This window comes from Antedon mediterranea, chromosome 2 (genome assembly GCF_964355755.1).
Source record: "Antedon mediterranea chromosome 2, ecAntMedi1.1, whole genome shotgun sequence".
NCBI lineage: Eukaryota > Metazoa > Echinodermata > Crinoidea > Comatulida > Antedonidae > Antedon > Antedon mediterranea.
Window position 1 is genome coordinate 2,794,070 of NC_092671.1, and position 22,527 is coordinate 2,816,596.

The 22,527-nt window shown below is 33.3% G+C and overlaps 2 protein-coding genes across 2 annotated transcripts; one reads left to right on the forward strand and one right to left on the reverse strand.

The window, feature by feature from the left end:
- The first annotated feature begins 7,610 nt into the window (after nt 1–7,610).
- Nucleotides 7,611–14,328, forward strand: LOC140040053 (gamma-butyrobetaine dioxygenase-like). The gene is made up of 5 exons (XM_072085708.1): nt 7,611–8,430; nt 8,774–8,879; nt 10,586–10,785; nt 13,062–13,231; nt 13,360–14,328. Exons 1-5 carry the CDS (start codon nt 7,766–7,768, stop codon nt 13,521–13,523), a joined length of 1,305 nt encoding a protein of 434 aa, XP_071941809.1. The 5' UTR covers nt 7,611–7,765; the 3' UTR covers nt 13,524–14,328.
- A 1,089-nt stretch (nt 14,329–15,417) lies between these two features.
- LOC140040054 (toll-interacting protein A-like) lies at nt 15,418–21,336 on the reverse strand. The gene is made up of 6 exons (XM_072085709.1): nt 21,275–21,336; nt 19,774–19,968; nt 19,123–19,305; nt 18,395–18,547; nt 17,397–17,505; nt 15,418–16,943 (listed from the first exon to the last, which is right to left on the reverse strand). The coding sequence occupies exons 1-6, from the start codon at nt 21,302–21,304 to the stop codon at nt 16,729–16,731; spliced, it is 885 nt and encodes a 294-aa protein (XP_071941810.1). The 5' UTR covers nt 21,305–21,336; the 3' UTR covers nt 15,418–16,728.
- Nucleotides 21,337–22,527: the final 1,191 nt, after the last annotated feature.

The following is a 22,527-nucleotide window of genomic DNA, read 5'->3' on the forward strand; positions in this document are numbered from 1 at the left end:
GCTTAACAATCTCTTAACCCAACTAAGTTTTAACGAACTAACCATTGTGCTAAGATGTACCATATTTAGACCACCTTCTAACATTGAATTTATAGGCCTAAGGGTTTTTCTTTTTATTTTTTCTCTTTTTTTACCCCACAAAAATCTATATAATACCTTTTCTACTTTTGGGAATACATATTTAGGCACATTTATGACACTAGCATTATATACAAGTTTGGAAATTGCAAATGTTTTTATAATAATTATTTTTAGTCGCGTGGAAGCGACTCTATAGTTCACTATGTCGGTCGGTCGGTCTGTCTGTCTGTCGGTCTGTCTGTCGGTCTGTCTGTCTGTCTGTCGGTCCGGTATCACTATGCGTTTTATCGCTTTATGACCTTATCTTGATATCAGTTTAATCTAGCTAAGTCAATTTTTCACAGAATATTCCTTATTGCCAGGAATCGATGTGGTTATGTTTTCACGGTGCGCAATAAAAAATTACGCGGTCTACGCACGATTTAACGAAATCACGTTTGTAATCATATCTTAACAACCATGAATCACAATTAAATAAAATTTGGTACTCATAAATTTCAGGGCATAAATCATCATATGGCAATACAATTACGTGCGTAGCGCATATAACGCACGCGTACGCGCGCTTAAAATTTTCAAAATTTATTTTCGATGAAATAAGAGTACGTTTCAGGCAATTTTAAGCGTTTACAAAATTGCCATGAGTGCGCAGATTTTTGCGCGCGCACTGCGCGTTAAATGTTATTGCGCACTCATTTTGCCCGATTTCTGTTTTCTTGACTTACTTTTCAACTCGAAATTACGTTATACGAGCACGTCAAAAGTGACAGGCTACGCACGTGTAAATTAAAAAAATATAAATATTTTTAAACATTTCAACATTTTTAAACATGTTCAGTAATTTCGGTCAGTATAGTTCACTATGTCGGTCGGTCCGTCTGTCTGTCGGTCTGTCTGTCTGTCTGTTGGTCTGTTTGTCTGTCGGTCCGGTATCACTATGCATTGTAGTAGCACGCGACTTAATGGCTGTTGGCCTTGTTCCAAAAAAAGAGAGGTTTCTTTTTTTGCCATAATTGCAATATCTGATCAAGTTTAGTGATTTTTTCATTCCAGTTCTTTTCTTAGCACACTCTTTTATTGTAGCCGACATATATCCCTAAGAATTTAACTGGATTCTTCGTCCATGTTAGATTAAAAGGTGCTGTTTCATTATTTTTGCTGGAACAAATCCACATTCCTTTAGTTTTTTCTTTATTTAATTTTAATCCAGATATATTACAAAAAACCTCTATTTCTTTCAAAAAGTGTTTTAAACTAGTCTCTTCTTGTGTAAATAAGACGGTGTCATCTGCTAATTGACAAATGTTAACAGTACTTTCATTTACATTATCTATATTACATGGTAACATAGTGCCTTTACATAGAGGATTATCTCTTATATTATTAGCCATTATTTCAACAGCAAGTGTGAATAAAAGAGCAGACAGAGGACATCCTTGTCTTACTCCACTTTCCATCTGAAAACTTTCAGATAGCCATCCATTATTTTCTATAATACATTCTGTTTCTGTATATAGCAATGTAATCCATTTTGTAAATGACATGTTAAAAAATGTGATAACTATTAAAAACGTGTCACAACCACTGTGTAATCAAAGCGTTTATTTAGTTAAAACTTCGATCCCCCCCAAAAATTGCTAATCGCGTATTCCGGTTATCACATGATTGAGTGTTGGTTGCACACTTCTTTTTTAGACGGTGGAGGTGAAATAAATTTCGCCAATTTGGCAAATAAGACAATATATTTTCACTATTTGGTTTCACGATTGCCGTTTGGCTCACAAAAATAAAATAAAAAGCCGACCTTCATTTTCGTCATTTTAGGGTCGGTCGGGCGTGGCCAACACAATAATTTTCTCTTTGGCTTTATACTGTATAATGCAATTGTTGAACAAATAAAGGTTTTTTTAACTTTGAACTTGAATATTACATACCTGAGTAATTTTTTTATATAAAATTTCTATAACTCTTTGAAAGAACTATTTCATTTTCTAACAGGCTTGGATAACCAACTTTCTGTTGCAATTTATGTAATATTTCTTAGTTTTTGAAAATTTAAACTACTATTGATTATAGAACGGTAATTTTGTTTATTTTCTTAATTTTGTAATTTATGTTTTTTACCACATCATCACCATCATGTTGTATAAAATACATGTTTATTTTCCTTCTATTGGTGTCTAAATTGTTTGAATCCAAGCCTAGCCATCAGCTTAAGTTTGATGGTCTGCAGCCGGTCTCGAGGTATGTATGCCAGGCTAGTGATCTGGAGGTCATGTGTTTTTTTTGCAAATGTAATCAGAATGTATAAAGTAAAATTATGTCAGAGCAATTAAACACATGTATGTAAACTATTTCTGTATACATACATACTGTATTCATTGTTATGATTTTATACCTCTTTAGATTTCAAGTTTAATATCGACCTCATCAATAATTAATTTTAATAATCTATATCACATTGTTCGATATGATAAGTGTAGTCATAATTTGATAACTGAGCACGCATCTTTTAATATCTACCTCATCAATAATTAATATTAATAATCTATATCACTTTGTTCGATATGATAAGTGTAGTCGTAATTTGATAACTGAGCACGCATCTTTTAGTATCCATTAATATCTACCTCATCAATAATTATTATTAAGAATATATATCACATTGTTGGATATGATCAGTGTAGTCCTAATTTGATAACTGAACACGTATCTTTTAATATCTACCTCATCAATAATTAATATTAATAATCTATATCACTTTGTTCGATATGATCAGTGTAGTCATAATTTGATAACTGAGCACGCGCATCTTTTAATATCTATCTCATCAATAATTATTATTAATACTCTACATCACATTGTTTGATATGATCAGTGTAGTCATAATTTGATAACTGAGCATGCCTCTTAATAATAATATCTACCTCATCAATAATTAATATTAATAATCTATATCACATTGTTGGATATGATCAGTGTAGTCCTAATTTGATAACTGAGCACGCATCTTTTAATATCTACCTCATCAATAATTAATATTAATAATCTATATCACACTGTTGGATATGATATGTTTAGTTTTTTAATATCTACCTTATCAATAACTATTAATAATATATCTCAATGTTGGATATGATCAGTGGAGTCATAGTTTGATAACTGAGCATTCATCTTTTAATATCTACCTTATCAATAATTATTATTAATAATCTATATCACAATATTGAATATGATCAGTGTAGTCAAAATTTGATTACTGAGCAAGCATTTTTAATATCTACCTAAATAACTCACCAATAATATCCTATATCAGAATGTTGGATATGATCAGTGTAGTCATAGTTTTATAACTGAGCAAACATTTTTAATATCTACCTAAATAACTAATAATATCCTATATCAGAATGTTGGATATGATCACTGTAGTCATAGTTTTATAACTGAGCACGCATATTCTAATATCTACCTCATCAATAATTAATATTAATAGTCTATTTACCAATATCAAATATGATCAGTGTAGGCCTAGTCATTTGATAACTGAGCATGCATCATTTTATATCTGCTTCAAATATTAATATTGTCTTAATATAATAAAGTGGTTTGGATGTTTACATACAAAGTTTACATGGTAAAATCTGTCAATTTATCAAAAAATTGACATTTTCACTCCAAAAAAGTCAAACCTAAAGCTATTTCAATAAAATTATTTCATAAATTGTCCTCTTTTATGGTATCAACAATGATATAATCAATGGTAAGTGGTTTGGATGATGTTTGTGGGGTGTTTTTTTAATATTTGCAATTAAGTTTGCGCAATTTACATGGTAAAATCTGTCAATTTATCCAAAATTGACATTTTTCACTCAAAAAAATCAAACTTAGAGCTATTTCAATAAAATTATTTCATACATTTTCCTCTTTTATAGTTCTAGTAGTGGTATAATCAATAATAAGTTGTTTGGATGATGTTTGTGGGGTTTTTGTTGAAAGTTTGCACAATTTACATGGTAAAATCTGTCAATTTATAAAAAATTGACATTTTAAAACACAAACTAGGTCAGAAGCTTATAAAAAGTGAAGGAAGTCATTATATTTCAATATTGTTTGGTCTACCCATAATTATAATTAAGATGCCTATCATAGTCAAATGGCAACAACTGATTAGCCGAGACCAATGACATTTAAAACAACTCCTACTTAAAATTCCCTACTTTTACAGTACAGCAGCTTTTTGATTGGCTGCAAGTTTAGTTTTCTGTTCGTTCATCAGAAATGGTATAAATAATTATTAATCAATAAGATTACTGGATTTCTTTAGTATTTCTGACACATTTCCAATCTTAATTGAATTATTAATGTAATGGAAATTGGTCATAGGCCTATTATAGCAACATATCATTTCTGGAAGAGTATCATTACAGTCTGTATAGATCGATGTTAAAACACACGTCCTCATTTATCAAATTATTCATTTACTGCACATTTATTCTGTTAAGAATAACTGGGACCCTCAATAGAAGCAAAAGCATATCCCATGATGGCCCCTACAATACATATGATACATGAAAAGATATCAAATATTTTCATTTTTACAACGGCACACGTTCATCATAAACGATGCGTTCTTAATTAAAAATATAAATTTAAACAGCAAACGGATACAAATCAATAGGGTGATTAGGAACAAAAGAATAACATATTTTCAAAACCCATTGACTCGATCTCTCGTATACAGTAAATTTAACAAAATCACACTGATCATATCCAACATTAAGTATTAATAATTATTATTGATTAGGTAGATATTAAAAGATGCGTTATCAAACTATGACTACACTGATCCTATTTGATATTGTGATGTAGGATATTAATATTAATTATTGATGAGGTAGATATTTTAAGATGTGTGCTCAGTTATCAAATTATGACTACACTGATCATATTTGATATTGTGATGTACGATATTAATAATAATTATTGATGAGGTAGATATTTTAAGATGTGTGCTCAGTTATCAAATTATGACTACACTGATCATATCGAACAATGTGATATAGGATATTAATAATAATTATTGATGAGGTAGATATTTAAAGATGCGTGCTCAGTTATCAAATTATGACTACACTGATCATATCCAACAATGTGATCTAGAGTAATAATAATTATTGATGAGGTATAGATATTAAAAGATGCGTGATCAGTTATCAAATTATGACTACACTGATCATATCGACCAATGTGATATAGGATATTAATAATAATTATTGATGAGGTATAGATATTAAAAGATGTGTTCTCAGTTATCAAATTATGACTACACTGATCATATCCAACAATGTGATATAAGATATTAATAATAATTATTGATGAGGTAGATATTTAAAGATGCGTGATCAGTTATCAAATTATGACTACACTGATCATATCGAAAATTTGAAATATAGGATATTAATGATAATTATTGATGAAGTAGATATTAAAAGATGCGTGCTCAGTTATCAAATCATGACTACACTGGTCATATCCAACAGTGTGATATGAGATATTAATAATAATTATTGATGTGGTAGATATTAAAAGATGCGTGCTCAGTTATCAAATTATGAATACACTGATCATATCGAACAATGTGATATAGGATATTAATGATAATTATTGGTGAGGTAGATATTAAAAGATGCGTGCTCAGTTATCAAATTATGACTACACTAATCATATCCAACAATATGATATAGAGTATTAATAATAATCATTGATGAGGTAGATATTTAAAGATACGTGCTCAGTTATCAAATTATGACTACACTGATCATATTCAACAGTGTGATATAAGATATTAATAATAATTATTGATGAGGTAGATATTAAAAGATGCGTGCTCAGTTATCAAATTATGACTACACTGATCATATCCAACAATGTGATATAAGATATTAATAATAATTATTGATGAGGTAGATATTAAAAGATGCGTGCTCAGTTATCAAATTATGACTACACTGATCATATCCAACAATGTAATATAGGATATTAATAATAATTATTGATGAGGTAGATATTAAAAGATGCGTGCTCAGTTATCAAATTATGACTACACTGATCATAGTACATTGGAGCGGTTAGTGAGATAGCTTTTGAAAACGTTTAAGGTGGGTCCTCGGATTCCATAGTGAGACAATTTAAAAAGAATGTCAATGTTAAAGTCTCCAAGAATATAAACATTTCTATTTTCTTTTGTTAAATTGGAAAGGACAATGTCAAGTTCAATTGAGAATTGATTGGGGTCAGAGGAGGGGGTCTATATACAGTACCCACAATAATGTTTTTGTGATGAGGCCGTTTAATTTCAATAAAGATGGATTCGCAGTTTGAAGGGTGTGGGTGCAGGTCACTTCTAATGGAGAATTGTAGAGTATCATGGATATACATGGCAACTCCTCCACCGTCTTTATGGGTTCTGTGGATAGAGACAAAATTATAATTTGAGCCAAGTTTCACTTACTCCAATAATATCGAATGGCAGATTAATGGATGATAGGAGTTGTTTAATTTCATCAATGTGCTTGAGGATGCTTCTAGAGTTGAAATGAATACTGGAGAAGCAATCAGAAAGTGAGTCAACAGGAAATTCATTAGGATCATAATATTGAGAGGGACTGTGGTTGCTGTTGGTGAAATTAGAGTCGGGATCAATGTTAGATGTAGAATTGCCAAGGTTCCTGTTAATGTCACGGTTGTCTGAATAGCTTGGAAAGGGGGAGAAGTTTAAGGTTGATAATCGATCGTGGTTGGATGTTCCGTCATCTGCGTTAAGGTTGTACATCTAGTAAAAATGAAAAAATAAAAGAGAAATATGTTCAGTGAAAATACTAGTTAATATGTAATTTAAAATATAACTAAGTAAAAAGCCAGATCAACCGGAGAAAGTGCTCAATACTATGGGTAGAGCTTAATACAATAAAATAAAAACTATGAACTTGGTACTTACTTCATGGTGCTTAATTACGGTATTACTACACATTTGTTTCATATGACCAGCAAAGCTGGCCACACTCATCAGGCAATGTACAAAGCATGAATAATAATATATGCATAATATATATATAAATATATATACGCTGTATAATATAAAAAAATAAATAAATATGAAAATGACTATTGGAAAAAAGAAAAAATTAACAATGCAAAAAAACAAGACTGTCGAAATAAGGTGAGTTTAACAGAATTCCGGCAAGGAACTAAATATTGCAAAACAACAAAGGAATATTGAGGTATAAACAATTATGAAAAATACATGAATACGGCAATCAAGCACTTAAACACTTGGATGATAATAGGGTTCAAAGCAATGACATATGGCAATGTAATCTGATCATTTAGAGATTTTTATACTGAGAAACAATTTAAGATCAAAACTAAGATAAAAATAAGATATAACACACAAACACACATACACAAACACGCATCCACTCACACGCACGCACAAACGAAAAAAATTCAGACCCAAACGGAAATATAAAAGCATACAATTACGTTACGTCGATAAAGGTCAACTTAGAACTAAGCAAATTAAGTAAGAACTTACTATTTTATTTTATAGGTTCCTGGATCTCTCTCTCTCTCTCTCTCTCTCTCTCTGGTAGCCATATTGACGTGTATTACGACAGTCAGCAACATGATAACTTCTTATGCATTATCCGCCAGTCGAAACATATTTTTCAAATTATTTAAACAAGCATATTGTAAAGAAGCAGCTCCACCAAAACAGTCAATGCTTTATGATGCTTCTTTGCCGTTTTTTAATCAACGTAAACAGTTTTCACAGCAGGTTACTGAAATTAAATCGTCAGACGATGGACACTCTGTCACCGTCTTGTGGGACGATGGCCACAAGATGAAATACCCCTACATATGGCTACGAGACAACTGTCGGTGTGCTTCGTGTTATGATTCACCTGTTGCAACCAGAAAATTTCTGATCAACGATTTAGATTTGGATGCTAAGTTTAAGTTATCTGAACAGAATGCTGGAGAGCTAATGTTCTATGGGACGGAGGGACATCAGACGATCATCCAGTCGTCATGGTTACGAGATAAAACGTTTGGCACCATCGATATGGGGCCAGTTTTCGATACGAAACTTTGGGGTGCGGATTTGTTGTCGTACCTGCCTAAATTTAAGTATGAAGATGTCCTGACTGATGACGAGATTCTGTACAGGTGGATGCAAAGTGTTAAAATACACGGCATTGCGTTGATTAATGATGCGCCAACACATGATGACGAAGAACTCCGCAATTTAACCGAAAGAATTGGCCATATTCGACAAACATTTTATGGGTGAGTCAGAAGATTTTAAGAGCATTGTTGAAGCAGAATTTTGATGGATGGAAACTAACCGCCAATGCATATTTTCCACTTTGGTTACAATTTACTCAAAAGATATAAAATAAAGATTTTTTTGCTTTTATCAAATATAATATAACACCATGGGCAGATCCAGGATTGTTTTAATGTGGTGGGAGCACTAATATATTATTTCAATTTTATGTAAACACATCAGGCACAGAACATGAATTCTAACCGCACGGTGATATACTGAAATTGAATTAAATAATTTGGAACAATAAAGATGAGGAAATCTGTGAGGATGAAAAAAAGTTGTATATATATGTTTTTACAGGGTTGTTTTTGGTGTGAAGTCAAAAAAGGATACATATTTTCCAGGTTACACCTCTGCTGAACTCCCGTTACACACCGATTACACATTTGGAGCAAACACACCTGGGGTATGTTTTGATACATTTTTACTATACATATCACTAATGTGGTTAGAAAGCCCTCGGGCCGAGATAACTAACACTCGGGGCTTTTGCATAGTATATGCCAATCTGTTCACATCAACATTAAACAATTTAAAAAATATTCCTTTGGCCCAAAACCATAATTTTTGTAAGGGTTTGGCCAAAGATTACAAATAAATACCATTTTAAAATAGTATTTATTTGTAGCCACAAATTTTTCGCAAGCCACTTTTAAAATTCAAACAGTGTGGTTCGGTGGATTGACCCTTTTATAGGGAACGTGAGACATGCTTCATCGGTCTACAGTATTCACATCGACTGGTTTCTAGGTCCAAATGATTCATTTTGGAGTCAAATATAAAACAATGAGCTAAGATTGGGCCTAAGATTTAACTTTAAACCGAGATTCCAAACAGTTGCATACACACAATAATAAAGCAGAACCCCTCTTTGGGACACTCATATTCAGGGGAAACCCCTATTCAGGAGACACCTATATTCAGGGGACACTCATATTCAGGGGACACTCATATTCAGGGGACACTCATATTCAGGAGACACCTATATTCAGGGGACACTCATATTCAGGGGACACCTATATTCAGGGGACACTCATATTCAGGAGACACCTATATTCAGGGGACACTCATATTCAGGGGACACTCATATTCAGGGAAAACCCCTATTCAGGAGACACCTATATTCAGGGGACACTCATATTCAGGGGACACTAATATTCAGGAGACACCTATATTCAGGGGACACTCATATTCAGAAGACACCTATATTCAGGGGACACTCATATTCAGGAGACACCTATATTCAGGGGACACCCATATTCAGGGGAAACCCCTATTCAGGAGACACCTATATTCAGGGGACATTTATATTCAGGGGACACCTATATTCAGGGGACACTCATATTCAGGAGACAGCTATATTCAGGGGACACTCATATTCAGGAGACACCTATATTCAGGGGACACTCATATTCAGGAGACACCTATATTCAGGGGACACTCATATTCAGGAGACACCTATATTCAGGGGACACTCATATTCAGGGGACACCTATATTCAGGGGACACTCATATTCAGGAGACACCTATATTCAGGGGACACTCATATTCAGGAGACACCTATATTCAGGGGACACTCATATTCAGGAGACACCTATATTCAGGGGACACTCATATTCAGGGGACACCTATATTCAGGGGACACTCATATTCAGGAGACACCTATATTCAGGGGACACTCATATTCAGGAGACACCTATATTCAGGAGACACCCATATTCAGGGGAAACCCCTATTCAGGAGACACCTATATTCAGGGGACATTCATATTCAGGGGACACCTATATTCAGGGGACACTCATATTCAGGAGACATCTATATTCAGGGGACACTCATATTCAAGGGACACCTCGATTTAAGGACACTTTACTCTATTCAGGAGAAACCTCTATTAAGGGACACTTTGTTGGGTCCCTAAAGGTGTGTCACCTTAATATGGGTACGGTACTACCACGTAAATAAACTAAAATAACCACATAACTACAGTCACCATTAATTGTATTCTTTAACAATTCATGTCTAAACACGGATAATAATACCATTAAAAAGCACTTTTTTAAATGTTTCAACGATTCACCCGAGCAAATGTGTTATCTTACTTATTTAATGTAGATAATTAATTTTCACGGACTCAAACGCGCCCCTTCTGGTGGTAAGAGCATGTTTGTGGACGGATTTAAAATAGCGAATGATCTGAAAGCATCTGACCCGGACGCGCATCGACTCCTATGTACTGGTGTGATGTCCTTTGGATTAGTTGGTTTTGACTGCGGAAGACACTTTGACAATAGAGGACAATCAAAGATCATAAAGTATGATGTCATATTTATTACGGTTATACATCTCATTTCATATTGCATGATGGTATGGTATAGTTAGTTGGACACATTTCATGAATGGTAGTTAACAGTGTTCTCTTCCACTGTGGTAAAAGTCTTGAAAAAGATCATACCAAGCAAGTTAGTACTGGAAAATACCGGCAGCAACTGACAGAAACCATTTTTACTTGCTTGGTTTGTTTTGTTAGCATGATAGTAATTTTAAATTATCATCCTGAATTTTTGGGAGTATATACTTACAGAACATGCCTATTGATTTTCAAGAAAATGTATATATAATTGGTCGAATCACAAAAACTTGTTATATTAAAATCTGATTTACCCAGGGCCGTAGCCAGGATCTGTCAAGGGGGGGTTCGGACACTAAGTATTTGGGTCACTGTCCCACTGTCACTGTGTTTCCCTTGTGGCCCGGGCAACAGCCTTAATTTCATACTAAATGTTGTTTTTGCCACTAAATTGAAATTGAGTTCCATTTCATCGTATACCACCCGGACACGGAACTTGATAGGCTTAGTCATAAAGTAGTTACAGAGTTGCAGGGCATTTTATCATTGTTGAATGTTTTGATATTAGCCTAATTGTTAAAACGAACTTCACAACCAAAATATTTCTTTGTAATAAAATCTATTTTAAATGGAACGCTACAAAAATAATCCTCTGCTTTATCAGAGCATGCATACCTAATAACCAGACAAGAACGTATCTTTATTACATTTTACTATCAATCTATTTTCAAGTCACGCAATCCATTTTTCAACAATATAGTAGTATAATAACATTTTGATTGAATAGTGAGGGATTAGTTACAGTTTGACTTTGAATAAACAATTGGTAATTTACTGAAAATCCAAAATGAACTTGTGTTATAATACAACAAAAATTATTCAATCAAAGAAACGCTCTACTACACATGAGAAATAGATGTCGGTCGATAAACTTCTGACGACGACTAAAACAACGACAATCAGCTAAATGTTAGTAATTTTATTTCATCTCTGGCTTGTTACATTTTTCATGACACATTACCGGACTTCCCCCTCCTCTCGCAATGAACGACAGTACAGATCCTCCCTATCTAGGCTCGTGTATGTAGCATACTACTACGTTATTCACAAATTACGAACGCATAGCAGTGTTACTAGAACCATCACAGATTACCTCTAATGGATCAATCATTCACACATGATTTAAAAAATTCATCGACAAACGAAATATAGCCTATATTCATTCCTTTTAAATATTAGGCATATTGCCAAGGCTAATAATCGATTTGTCCATAATTATTGCGTTTTGCCGGGGGTTTTCCATAATCTAAGGCCAATTTTTAGGCCAAATCATAATTGTGCGTATAGTGTTGTATTTCCGATGCGTGTAGTACCCTATTTATCTTCATTTCCGTACGTTCGTCGTAAATAGGCCGAATTTCCGTAGTAATTTATAGACGTTCCAAAATTTGAACCGTGTTATACCGGTAACAGAGCAAAGTTTGCTTCTTTCTGCAAATTTCCTATCATTATTTTCTTTGTTTTATTTGGAGTGTGGTTTAAAACAACACTTTTGTAAAGTTTATAGTGGATAAATGAAAATGAATTTTTGGAAAATGTGGTTTTAACATCTGACTTTATTTAGCATTTTTAAATGAATTAAAATTCCAAATTATACAATTTAACCTTTTGCTCAATATATTTATAGCAACTGCTTCATATTTTTTGTACAACTTTTAAAAATTATCAATTGATAATTAATTTACATTAATTGAGTACAGTTATTAGAATGTATTACCGTACCAAAAGTACCTTAATCGGAGACTTTCCCGCGACGTTTGCATTGAACGAAAAAAAAAATTATCATAAATGTACGTGCGAGAGTACTATTTGCGGCCATCTAGGGGTGTCATTTAACAATTTGCTTGCTCAAATACTCAGTGTCTACAGCCCTGGAGTCTTTGGGCAACCCTCTTAAAATAGTCCTGCGACCGTCCCTGATAGCTCTATCTATATTTATTTACAGCAATTTGGGTTCGCCCGAACCATAAAAACCCCCCCTGGCTACGGGCCTGTTACCTGTACCTTTAATATAAGATACAGTATTAAATAGCATGATATATGTAGTTTGCCCTCTCTTTTGTACTTCATTTTTTTTTCTCATTGAAAAACGGGTGCGTTTATTAATTGTATACTAGTACTGTACTGCTAATCTTTAATTTTTTTAAATTTTAATCAAATGGTTTACCAATTTTACGATAGCCTTGATAAAGATGGACAGGTTGGAAAAATTTCATTTAGCCAGCATGCTCGTAAAGATGGTATTGCAAAGATCCCGATGGAGCAAGTCCGGTCGTTCTACAAAGCCGTTCAGAAGTTTGCCAGCGTGATATATGCGCCAGATAACTTGCTGAAATTCATGATAGAAGAAGGTGGGATTTTGAAAATTTGTATTCATGTGTTCTTAACAAAATAAATAATGAGAAAGGTAGATAATACTTATTAATGGGATATATTGGTCACTCTTTAAAACATGATGCACATGACTTCTTAATTGTAGGTGATATGGTGACAGTTGATAACGATCGAGTGCTACACGGGCGTGAAAAATTCCAAACAGACGGAAGTAAAGAAAGAGCCCTTCATGGAGCTTATTTCGATCACGATGAATTTGAATCTCGTCTACGAATTTTAAGCAAACAATTCTCTAAGAAACATAATTAAATGCATATAGATAAATAGGCCTATAGATACTGTACAATTCCCAAACCCATAATGCCATCCCAAAGGTGTCCAGTATTGGGAGAGTTGACTGTATAAGATTGTCTGTGGTGGGGTAGTGTACATTATCATGTTGAATAAAACAGGTAGGGTTTTTCGATTCTGCAATGTGAATTCTTTGTTTTAGAATATTTCACAAACAAATCCCAGTTTTAAGTAACCCTTAAAGGGTATTTCCGGGGTTAAAATTTCTATTATATTATAAATATAAGCCTTTGCAACAACACGACATAACTAACATAGTATAAAACTAATTCCAAATAACAGTATTAGCATTAGTGAAATAAGCCCGTTTTTGGTGGTGCTTCAGCTTTTTTAGTATTTTAAGAGATAATAGGATTGTAGCCTACAAAAATGTACGATTAAGAAACATAGTACGGTTTTAAATAATTTTAATAGTAATCTTATTTATAAATTATGAACATAAACGTGTACATAATCATAAAATATCATTCAGATCGTCATATATATATGTATGTTAATATTATAAATAATAATAGGCCTACAATTATGATTTAAGCTAATCATTTAAAATTAAACAAGAAATATGCTCAGATGACTGTATTAATGTTCAACAATGTAATGCTTGTACAAATCTCTAGTAAGAATGAAAGTTTGACATACAGTATGAACACAGTGAAATATTAGTTACGGTTGATGTAAACGCACACACTATACTGTAGTAGGCCTAGTAGCAGTTTAAGCGATTAGTTGAAACAGTACATAAATAGCTGCGCTCGACATACATTAACGTACACAAACGCCACAGCAGTAGGACTGAACCGAATTGTGGAAAGCGTACTCAGTACAGAAGTAGATGCGCTCTAACATTAAAACGCGCACAATACTCTACACTAGTAGATGGACTGACGCCAATTGTTGAAAGCGTACTCAGTACAGAAGTACCTGCGCTTGATATTCATAAACGTACACAATATTCAACATGAGTAAGGTCAAAGCGAAGTGTTGATAGACTTTCACGTACAAAAGTAAGGCTACACTTGACACAAACACTTACTAATTACTCCAGTAAGAACCGCCATAATATACATACATATTCATAACAAGATATGATGGATAAATAATATATTCTATAATTTTATAACTGTAATTTTTTAAGCTTTAAAATGTAGCCATTATGACGGAGTATTATATGATAAAATGTATATAAAGTTATATCAAAAGTACCATACCATTACACTAGGTCTGGACTAATTAAAATTAATTATACAAAAATGTATGAATAATACATAATTAAAATATGAATAATGCATTAATTACTATGAATAATACATAATTATCATGAATAATGCATTAATTACTATGAATAATACATAAATATCGTGAATAATTAATCATATAAATTTTGTGGAAAATTTAATAATTACATTTCAATATGTTTTCATCAACAAATGATTTTAAAATAAAAGAAAGCTAATCTAAATTTATTTCTTTTTCAATTACATAATTTAATCTTCAGAACCCGTCAAATACTAAATGGCAGACGGACTGCATAATCAAACTTGAAGCATTTAAAAAAAACTCTATTTGTAGAAGGTGACCCTAAACAGTGTATGCTGACAATCAAGATAACCTCATGATAAGTTATGATAAGTGTCTGTGTGTGACAGTGGATATTCATATACTTGTTGTGATGCGATAAATTGCCCAACCAATCAGAACTCAGGAATGCTCGATTCGCAGAAATATATTCACCTAGTGGAAAACATACTTTATATAGTAATTGCATTGATTTACATGATTTCAAAGAATTACTTTTAAAACAAAAGTCCAAGAAGGATTTTAATTATTGAAATACAGACACAATACAAACAAATGAATTAGGAGAATTTAATTTAGAATTGCAATGACTTAAAATGGAAATAAATTATTTTTCCCAACATTTCCTTGGATCTCAGTTCTCTCACCTCAATATATCAAGAAAAAATGTTTTAAGAATTTCTCCGATGCACATCATTTCATACTTGTAAAACAGATATCCCAACATCAGGGTTTTGAAGTTTCTATCATATGTTTTAGGCAAAAGGTACACACAAGTCCTATCCCCTTATGTTTGTGAATGAGGCAAGAAAAATAATAGTAGGGTACCTGGACAGCAATAAATTCTGTACCTGATTTTGGTAACAGGATAAAATTCAATAGGGTACCTGGATAAAAGTCAATACGGTACATGGAAGGCATTCAATAGGGCACGTGGGTAACATTTAATTGAGTACAAGATATCCGTTTATTTGTACCTAAAGCAAAAACTTATCTTATCAAACCAGTCATGTTTTATCTTAAGTAATGCGGTAGAGTAGATTGGTTTAGGGTCATTAATAGACACATATGTAAATTTTTTATCTTTTTTCCTGTAAGTTTGATGTCTGACCTCACAACATTACAATTATTGGGTTGCGAACTTTCAATCCTAAATTCTTCATTTCATCCTACTATAATACAACAAATAATAATCATTAAAAAAAAATTAGTGTCCTCATAAATAAATTCTTTATATTGTACATTCTTGAGAATGAATAGCACACTCCCTTTCTCTCTATCAATTTGAAAACAAATAATTCAAAATGTACTTTCAAGGAATAGATGTCATAGTACAAACAAATAATTACCATTTACAAAAAAAAATTTGTGTCCCCATTAAATAAATTCTTTACATTCTTGTCCAACGGAGAATGAAAACACACTCTCTCTCAATTTGAAATAATGCAAAATGTTATACCAATGTATAGAGGGCATAATACACAAAAAATAATTATTCAACAATCTGAAATTTATGTTTTGAATAAACTCATAAAATCCATCACCATAATACCTAGTGCTTAACCAAATGGAAACGTTTACAATTCACTAATGAATGTATTAACCACATCTATTAAAATGGGATGACTTTTACAATTGCTCATAGATGATCTTTCACAAAGCCAGCAGTGAAGTGTGGGTTATGAATAAGTGGAGAATATTTATGCATGTTTTTTGATTTTGTACTTCCTCAATCCAAGATCAATCAAATATCTGTTGTTATTGAAATAAAAATCAAATTTTGATTGGTAACCCAAGGTCAAAGGTTGAACGTTTGTTACCTTGGAGACTGTAATGAGACTATTTAACATGTTACATATATTTTGGTCTATTGCATATTAAGCAGTGTGGTAACGGCCGCCTCACGGTTGCCTCGGTTGGCTTCCAGGACTGATTTGATAACTTCTGGTTCCGTGTCTGGGAACATCTCGTTGATGGATTTGATGTCTTCGGGAGTGATTGGTGGAGGAGGTTGAGGGTGCTGTTGTTGATGTTGATGCATGACAGGGCCTTGTACGACTGGAGGACGCATTGGCGGATACACTAGTAATAAGAATTTTCACATTTAATCTAGTTACGCTTTTGGTGGTCTAGTGGTATGATGCTAGGTTGTTTATATTGAGATCAATGGTTCAAGTCCCATAATCATCTCTTTACCATTTAACATATTCATCAGTACAACTTCATCATTATTTTTAATTATTGTAATCATCACCACCAAACTATTAACTCATCATCCAAGTCAAAAGCATAGTGATCATAAGCCCAAACATTTACCGTCTAGCAAATGGTTGAAATGGCATCACATGATCAAGTACAAATCTACTATTTTCGAGCATCAAGCACATTAAACAAAAGATTAAATTTAGACAAGAATATTATTTATCATTTGCCAATAAACGATGTCAGTGCACAATTAGAGTGCCCCACCTACAACCAAAACTTGTTTGTGAACGTAAATGAACAAACAAACAAACACTTTGTTGTAAGCCTTACCTGCCATTGGTGCACCAACACCTGGGTATGCATATGCAGAGGGTAAGACCATAACAGGAGGAGCTGCAGGGAATTGTTGTTGCATCAACCATGGTGTAGCTGCCACTTGCTATCCAATCAAAAGTTAGCAAATTATTAGATAGATTTAAACAAAAGTTATACAGTGTTTAACTGGGACATAATTGTGTAATTAAGCTCTGTCTACACTATCGAACTAGTTTCACAAAGTGTGACGTGCCTAAATATGGTAGTGATATGACGTCATCATGTCCATATATATGCATATCACATTTTTTGTCACATAAAATTTGTAGATAGGGCTTAACATAGAATTCCAGGACCTCCCGATAATCACAAGAGTATCTTGATATTTTGATTATCTCCTTATCTCCCGCTAAAATGCAATTTCTCAGGATTTGTTTTTGGATATACTGTACAAATATTCTGATAATGACATATATTACTTAGGCTCTACTACAAGGTCACTGTTTGTCAACTAAAGGTGAAAATGCATTACGTGAAAGTGCCCTCTATAGTTGGATGTATATTTTTAATTTTTATAGCTTCCTCTAATGTTTTTTTGGTATTTATTTAAATTCAGATTTAAACAATATCAAAACATAGCAAAAATGCTGAATTGCATTTTAATTGGAGGGGAAAAAACATCTAAATGTAAAACAATTCAACAGAAATATAATAGTTTTATAAAAAAATCCAATAAGCAAATCAACACACTGCTGGGTGCTTGAAATTGGTTGAATTTGAGCAAGTAGTTCTTTTTTTAAATGATTTTTTTTGAACTGGCGGAAATCTGGAATAGGGATGTGTATAAAAGTTGTGAGCTTTTAAAAAAAAATCCTACATAATGTTTTGTATCTAATCTCTCCAATTATAAAACAGTTTAACAGAAATATAATAAATAATAAAACCAACAGCAAATCAACACACAGCTATGACTGTTGGGTGCTTGAAATACTTTAAAAATACATTATATTTACCGAGTAAGAGAGTACCAAGTTAATCATTCCTTCTTTATCATTGCCTTGCTTGCCGCTTAGTGAGTACCAGTCTTCCTTTGTGTCTCCACTCACGACACACTGTGGTATAGTGATGTGGGCCCATGCAATGCGGTTGTCGGTTGTAAATGATTTCTTATAAAGAGAAAAAAATTGATAATAAAATTGAATTGATAAAATACAATTTTGCTTATTAATTAATTAAGGAGTCTTGATTATAGAACTGCTATTTTTGTTTCTATTAAGTATGATACACAACCAAATACTTAGGAAACCCCTTCTTTCTGAGTATAAGTCGTATACTAAACTTGGGTATTGAATTGTAAAATGATTTGAACCAGGAACCCTGGAATTGGTAAGCAAGCCATAGTGCACTAAATAGACTAAACTCACCATGGGGGCCTGCTCAATGTTAGTTATTTATCCGGGTAAATATCAAACCATAGGGAAAGTTTCTGTTGCAAAATTCGCAGTCACGTCACTTTTAATTTTCCTAAAGCTCTGTCCACACTATCAAACTAGTTTGACAAAAAAAGTGTGATGTGCCCAAATATGCTAGTGATATGACATCATCATGTCCATATAGGCACATAACATTTTTTTGATAGTGTAGACAGAGCTTAAGTGAACACTTTCTTGTGTACAGAACTTAAAACTTCTTTCTATGGAGGGGTTTGTGCTAATAATATTACCAATTATCAGATACATACTTCATCAAATATCTCTAAATAGAAAGTGTTGACTCCTGTTGGCAGGTTGCACTGTATCACCTTATTCCATCTGGGGTTCTTTGAGCCGTTACTATCCGTTGGTGTTTCAAACACGGAGTGTCCGACACGGATACGGCAGTAAGGGTCCATTCTGGTCACACCGTAATTCTTTGCAAGTTTTGCCTAGATAAAGAAAACAAAATTAAGTAAAAACTGCATTAAAACACCGGTTCTCATCAGATCATTAAAGTTAAGCAACGTTGGGCCCAGTTGCGTTCTAGGTGAGAGACCGTCAGGAATTAGCGGCGGGTGCTATGTAATAATAACTAGCACGTGATAGAGCATATATGTACCATACTGATTGCATCCTCAGGCAAGATGCTTTACTCTCATTGCCTCGTCCTTCCGATGGGATGTAAAGCCGTTGGTCCTATGTACATATAGTGTATGTTAAAGAACTTGGTACACTATTCGCAAAGAGTAGGGGATTCTCTACCAGTGTGCTGATCTGGTAGGCGCTGAACTGCTGGCTGCAGTGGGTCCAAATTTCCTCAGTTTCCAGTTAAGCTTAAGAACCAAGAATAAATACATTCAACATTTATGGTGAGTCACATATTGATCCGTTTAATATACTTTGATTTGTCAATGTACCTGTGAAACTGTGATACTAAGTCGTCCAACGGTCGCTTGTTGGTAAGTGCCAGGATTCACGTTCTGCTCGTATTGAAGCATTCTAGCGGTTTGCTCGTCATTATTAATCTGTTGCGAGTGTCCATCTGGAACTGTAATACCCCCTCCCCCTCCACCGATTGACAGAAAATCATCAGGAAGTTCACCAACCATAACCTGTGAGGGGGTAATATAAGCAAAGATACAACTGTAAAGGAATGCTTCAGCTGACCCTAGAAACAAAAGCTATGTCTAGACGGAAGCCGATCACTCCGGCCGCGCTTCACTCCGGCCGCCGTATCAGTTTAGCGCGATGTTATGCACTCCGGCCGCTATTCAATTCGACTTCCTGTGCAAAGGGGCCGTTAGTATGGTGCGCCCATATCTATGTTTTCTATACTGTTCAGTGTTATAACAAATTCTTGGTGACCAAAAGAATTAAAAGAAAAAAGAATTTAAATGGAACTAGTTGATTAGCAACAATTTTACTTTTTTCATTAACATTCAAAGAAGTTTGAACTGCTTTTTCTTTCAAACTAAACTTAACTTATCCTTTCAAATAATCAAATACCCGTCTAATTAATGCTTGAATAACAATATTTAATTTCTTTCTATGTACATTTTATAGCTTTACATTAACATTAAAAATTAGTTAAAAACCTTATTTTTATAACACTTTATCTTGCCAGTACCCATACTTACTAATTATAGTTAATAACAATATGTAAAATATTAATAAATTTATTTCAAATAATCAAATATCAGTCTAATTAATGTTTATTTTGATTAGCTCTACAAAAAACGTGTCTCGGTTGTAAAAGACTCATTGGGCGCTCCATAGCTGCGGCCGGATTTAAGCGCGGCCGGAGTGATCTGTATTCGTCTAGACTAGCCTAAGGCACATTTATTTTAGTATTAAAACTATTATTTTTATTCATAGAATCTCTAGAGTAAGTAGAGTAGGCCTATTACTAATATTTCATGCCAGTTTTAAATGCATTTCCATTTTATATTACTATGGACAATAAAATAGTTTCAGTATTACTATTAATAATTATTATAAATAATAAATGATTGACAATTTTAATAATTAGCAAACTTTTAAGTTCTAAAAAAGAAAAAAAAGCCACTCATATTAGCTTGGCTAGTTAGATTTATTAGATTTAGTAGGCTACTTCTAGTCCTAAAATAGTAGACATGGTCTAGTACCTACCTCGAGGGTCTAGGCCGTATGGATAACCCTAGTCTATCTATGCAGCTGCACATTCCGGCGTAGGCCTAGGTGGTAGGCTCTACGTTAAAAAAAAAAGAGGCAGGCCTAGGCCTAGGCCTAGCTAGGAAAAGGCATGAGAATAAAACCATGATTGCCAGAAATTAAATATATTTTATATTTCAAAGTGAGCACTGATACTTCCACTCAATATAGCTTCAATTAAAAAACTAAATCATTGCATAAGTTATGAAAAAACAAGTAATACAATACCTGGTCCCGTCTCGTAGTCGTAGAAGACATCTTGTTTTTGATGTTTACAAACGAAATTTCCGGAAAAACAACAGAGCCCTCTATAACAGCGTCAATTACTGCACTGGTTCCCGGTGGTGTTCTGCAGGTGACTTTTCTGCAGCAACTGCTTTTATGGGAAAAAAATTGAATTCGAACATTACGTACCTTTATTGAGATGACAATAGAAATATGGAATTAGTAATTAAAAGTGATTTGTGTCGGCTTTATTTTCATGAGTACAATTTTATCATTCGGATTTATTATTCCAACATCATGGTGGATTGATGTAATGTTTTCGATTTCATTTGATTTAAATATCACATAGTTTACTAAGTTTTACCAAGGCCTTACTAGTTTTACTTCTTGATTTGTATGGCATATTAGTTTCTTTAGATGCAGTTCACTACATGTTTGTGCTATTCAATATAAATATTGAAGGACTATTTCTGATGAAGAAATATTAAAAGTAACACTCATAAATAATTTGGAACACAACCTATTTATAGTAGTATATATACTTCATTCCTTTAACAATTTTGTTAATGATTTGAAAACGTTGTAATATTTACTATAAAATACAGTTTTTTATTAAAGATACCGCTAAACGCGTCAGATATTAAACAAACGCGTCAGATGTTAAAAACATGCGTCAGACATTAAAACTCTATCAGGTTTGATTTGATTAATTTCGATACCATGCCAACGAAAGAACAATCATTTTGTATGGTACCGGAGATAGGCCTCTAACCCCCAAAGGAGATTTACATTCTATGGGGTCCCTATATTTTAACTGTATGTTAATTGCATTGATATGTACTGCTTTTGCTATTTCAGTGTTATTCTTCATAGTAAATGTATTTGTTAGTATGGGACAAACCTTCGACTAGCGAAAGATACTGTATTTTGTTTCCTCCACTTGCTTTTGCTATTGGTACGAGAAGAATCTGAATAGGGTTAATGGTAGAATATCCAAGTTATCCATCTTACGTTGTAAAAACTAGTAGCTGTATACACGTAAAGGTAAGATAGATACAGAGCACTGTAGGTACGTCCATAATGTAGGTCTTTGCTACTTAGTTCCGGTAAAGGCCAGTATACTACTGTAGTAGTGTTATTAGTCCGGAAATAATAGCTTTAAATTTCCATCCGGCCATGTGCAATATCGTGAAATTTTATAACATAAAACACATTGTAAAAACTACTTAACATCGTAAACTGTTCATTGTCTAGTA

Excerpts from the sequence above, each read along its gene's own strand:
- LOC140040053 (XM_072085708.1), top strand. The coding sequence starts at position 7,766 with ATGATAACTTCTTATGCATTATCCGCCAGTCGAAACATATTTTTCAAA. Across the intron at positions 8,431-8,773 it reads ATTCGACAAACATTTTATGG|GGTTGTTTTTGGTGTGAAGT; the intron begins GTGAGTCAGAAG and ends ATGTTTTTACAG. Across the intron at positions 10,786-13,061 it reads GGACAATCAAAGATCATAAA|CCTTGATAAAGATGGACAGG; the intron begins GTATGATGTCAT and ends ATTTTACGATAG.
- LOC140040054 (XM_072085709.1), bottom strand. The coding sequence starts at position 21,304 with ATGTCTTCTACGACTACGAGACGGGACCAG. Across the intron at positions 19,969-21,274 it reads CGACTACGAGACGGGACCAG|GTTATGGTTGGTGAACTTCC; the intron begins GTATTGTATTAC and ends ACCCCCTCACAG. Across the intron at positions 19,306-19,773 it reads TTAGTATCACAGTTTCACAG|GCAAAACTTGCAAAGAATTA; the intron begins GTACATTGACAA and ends TTCTTTATCTAG.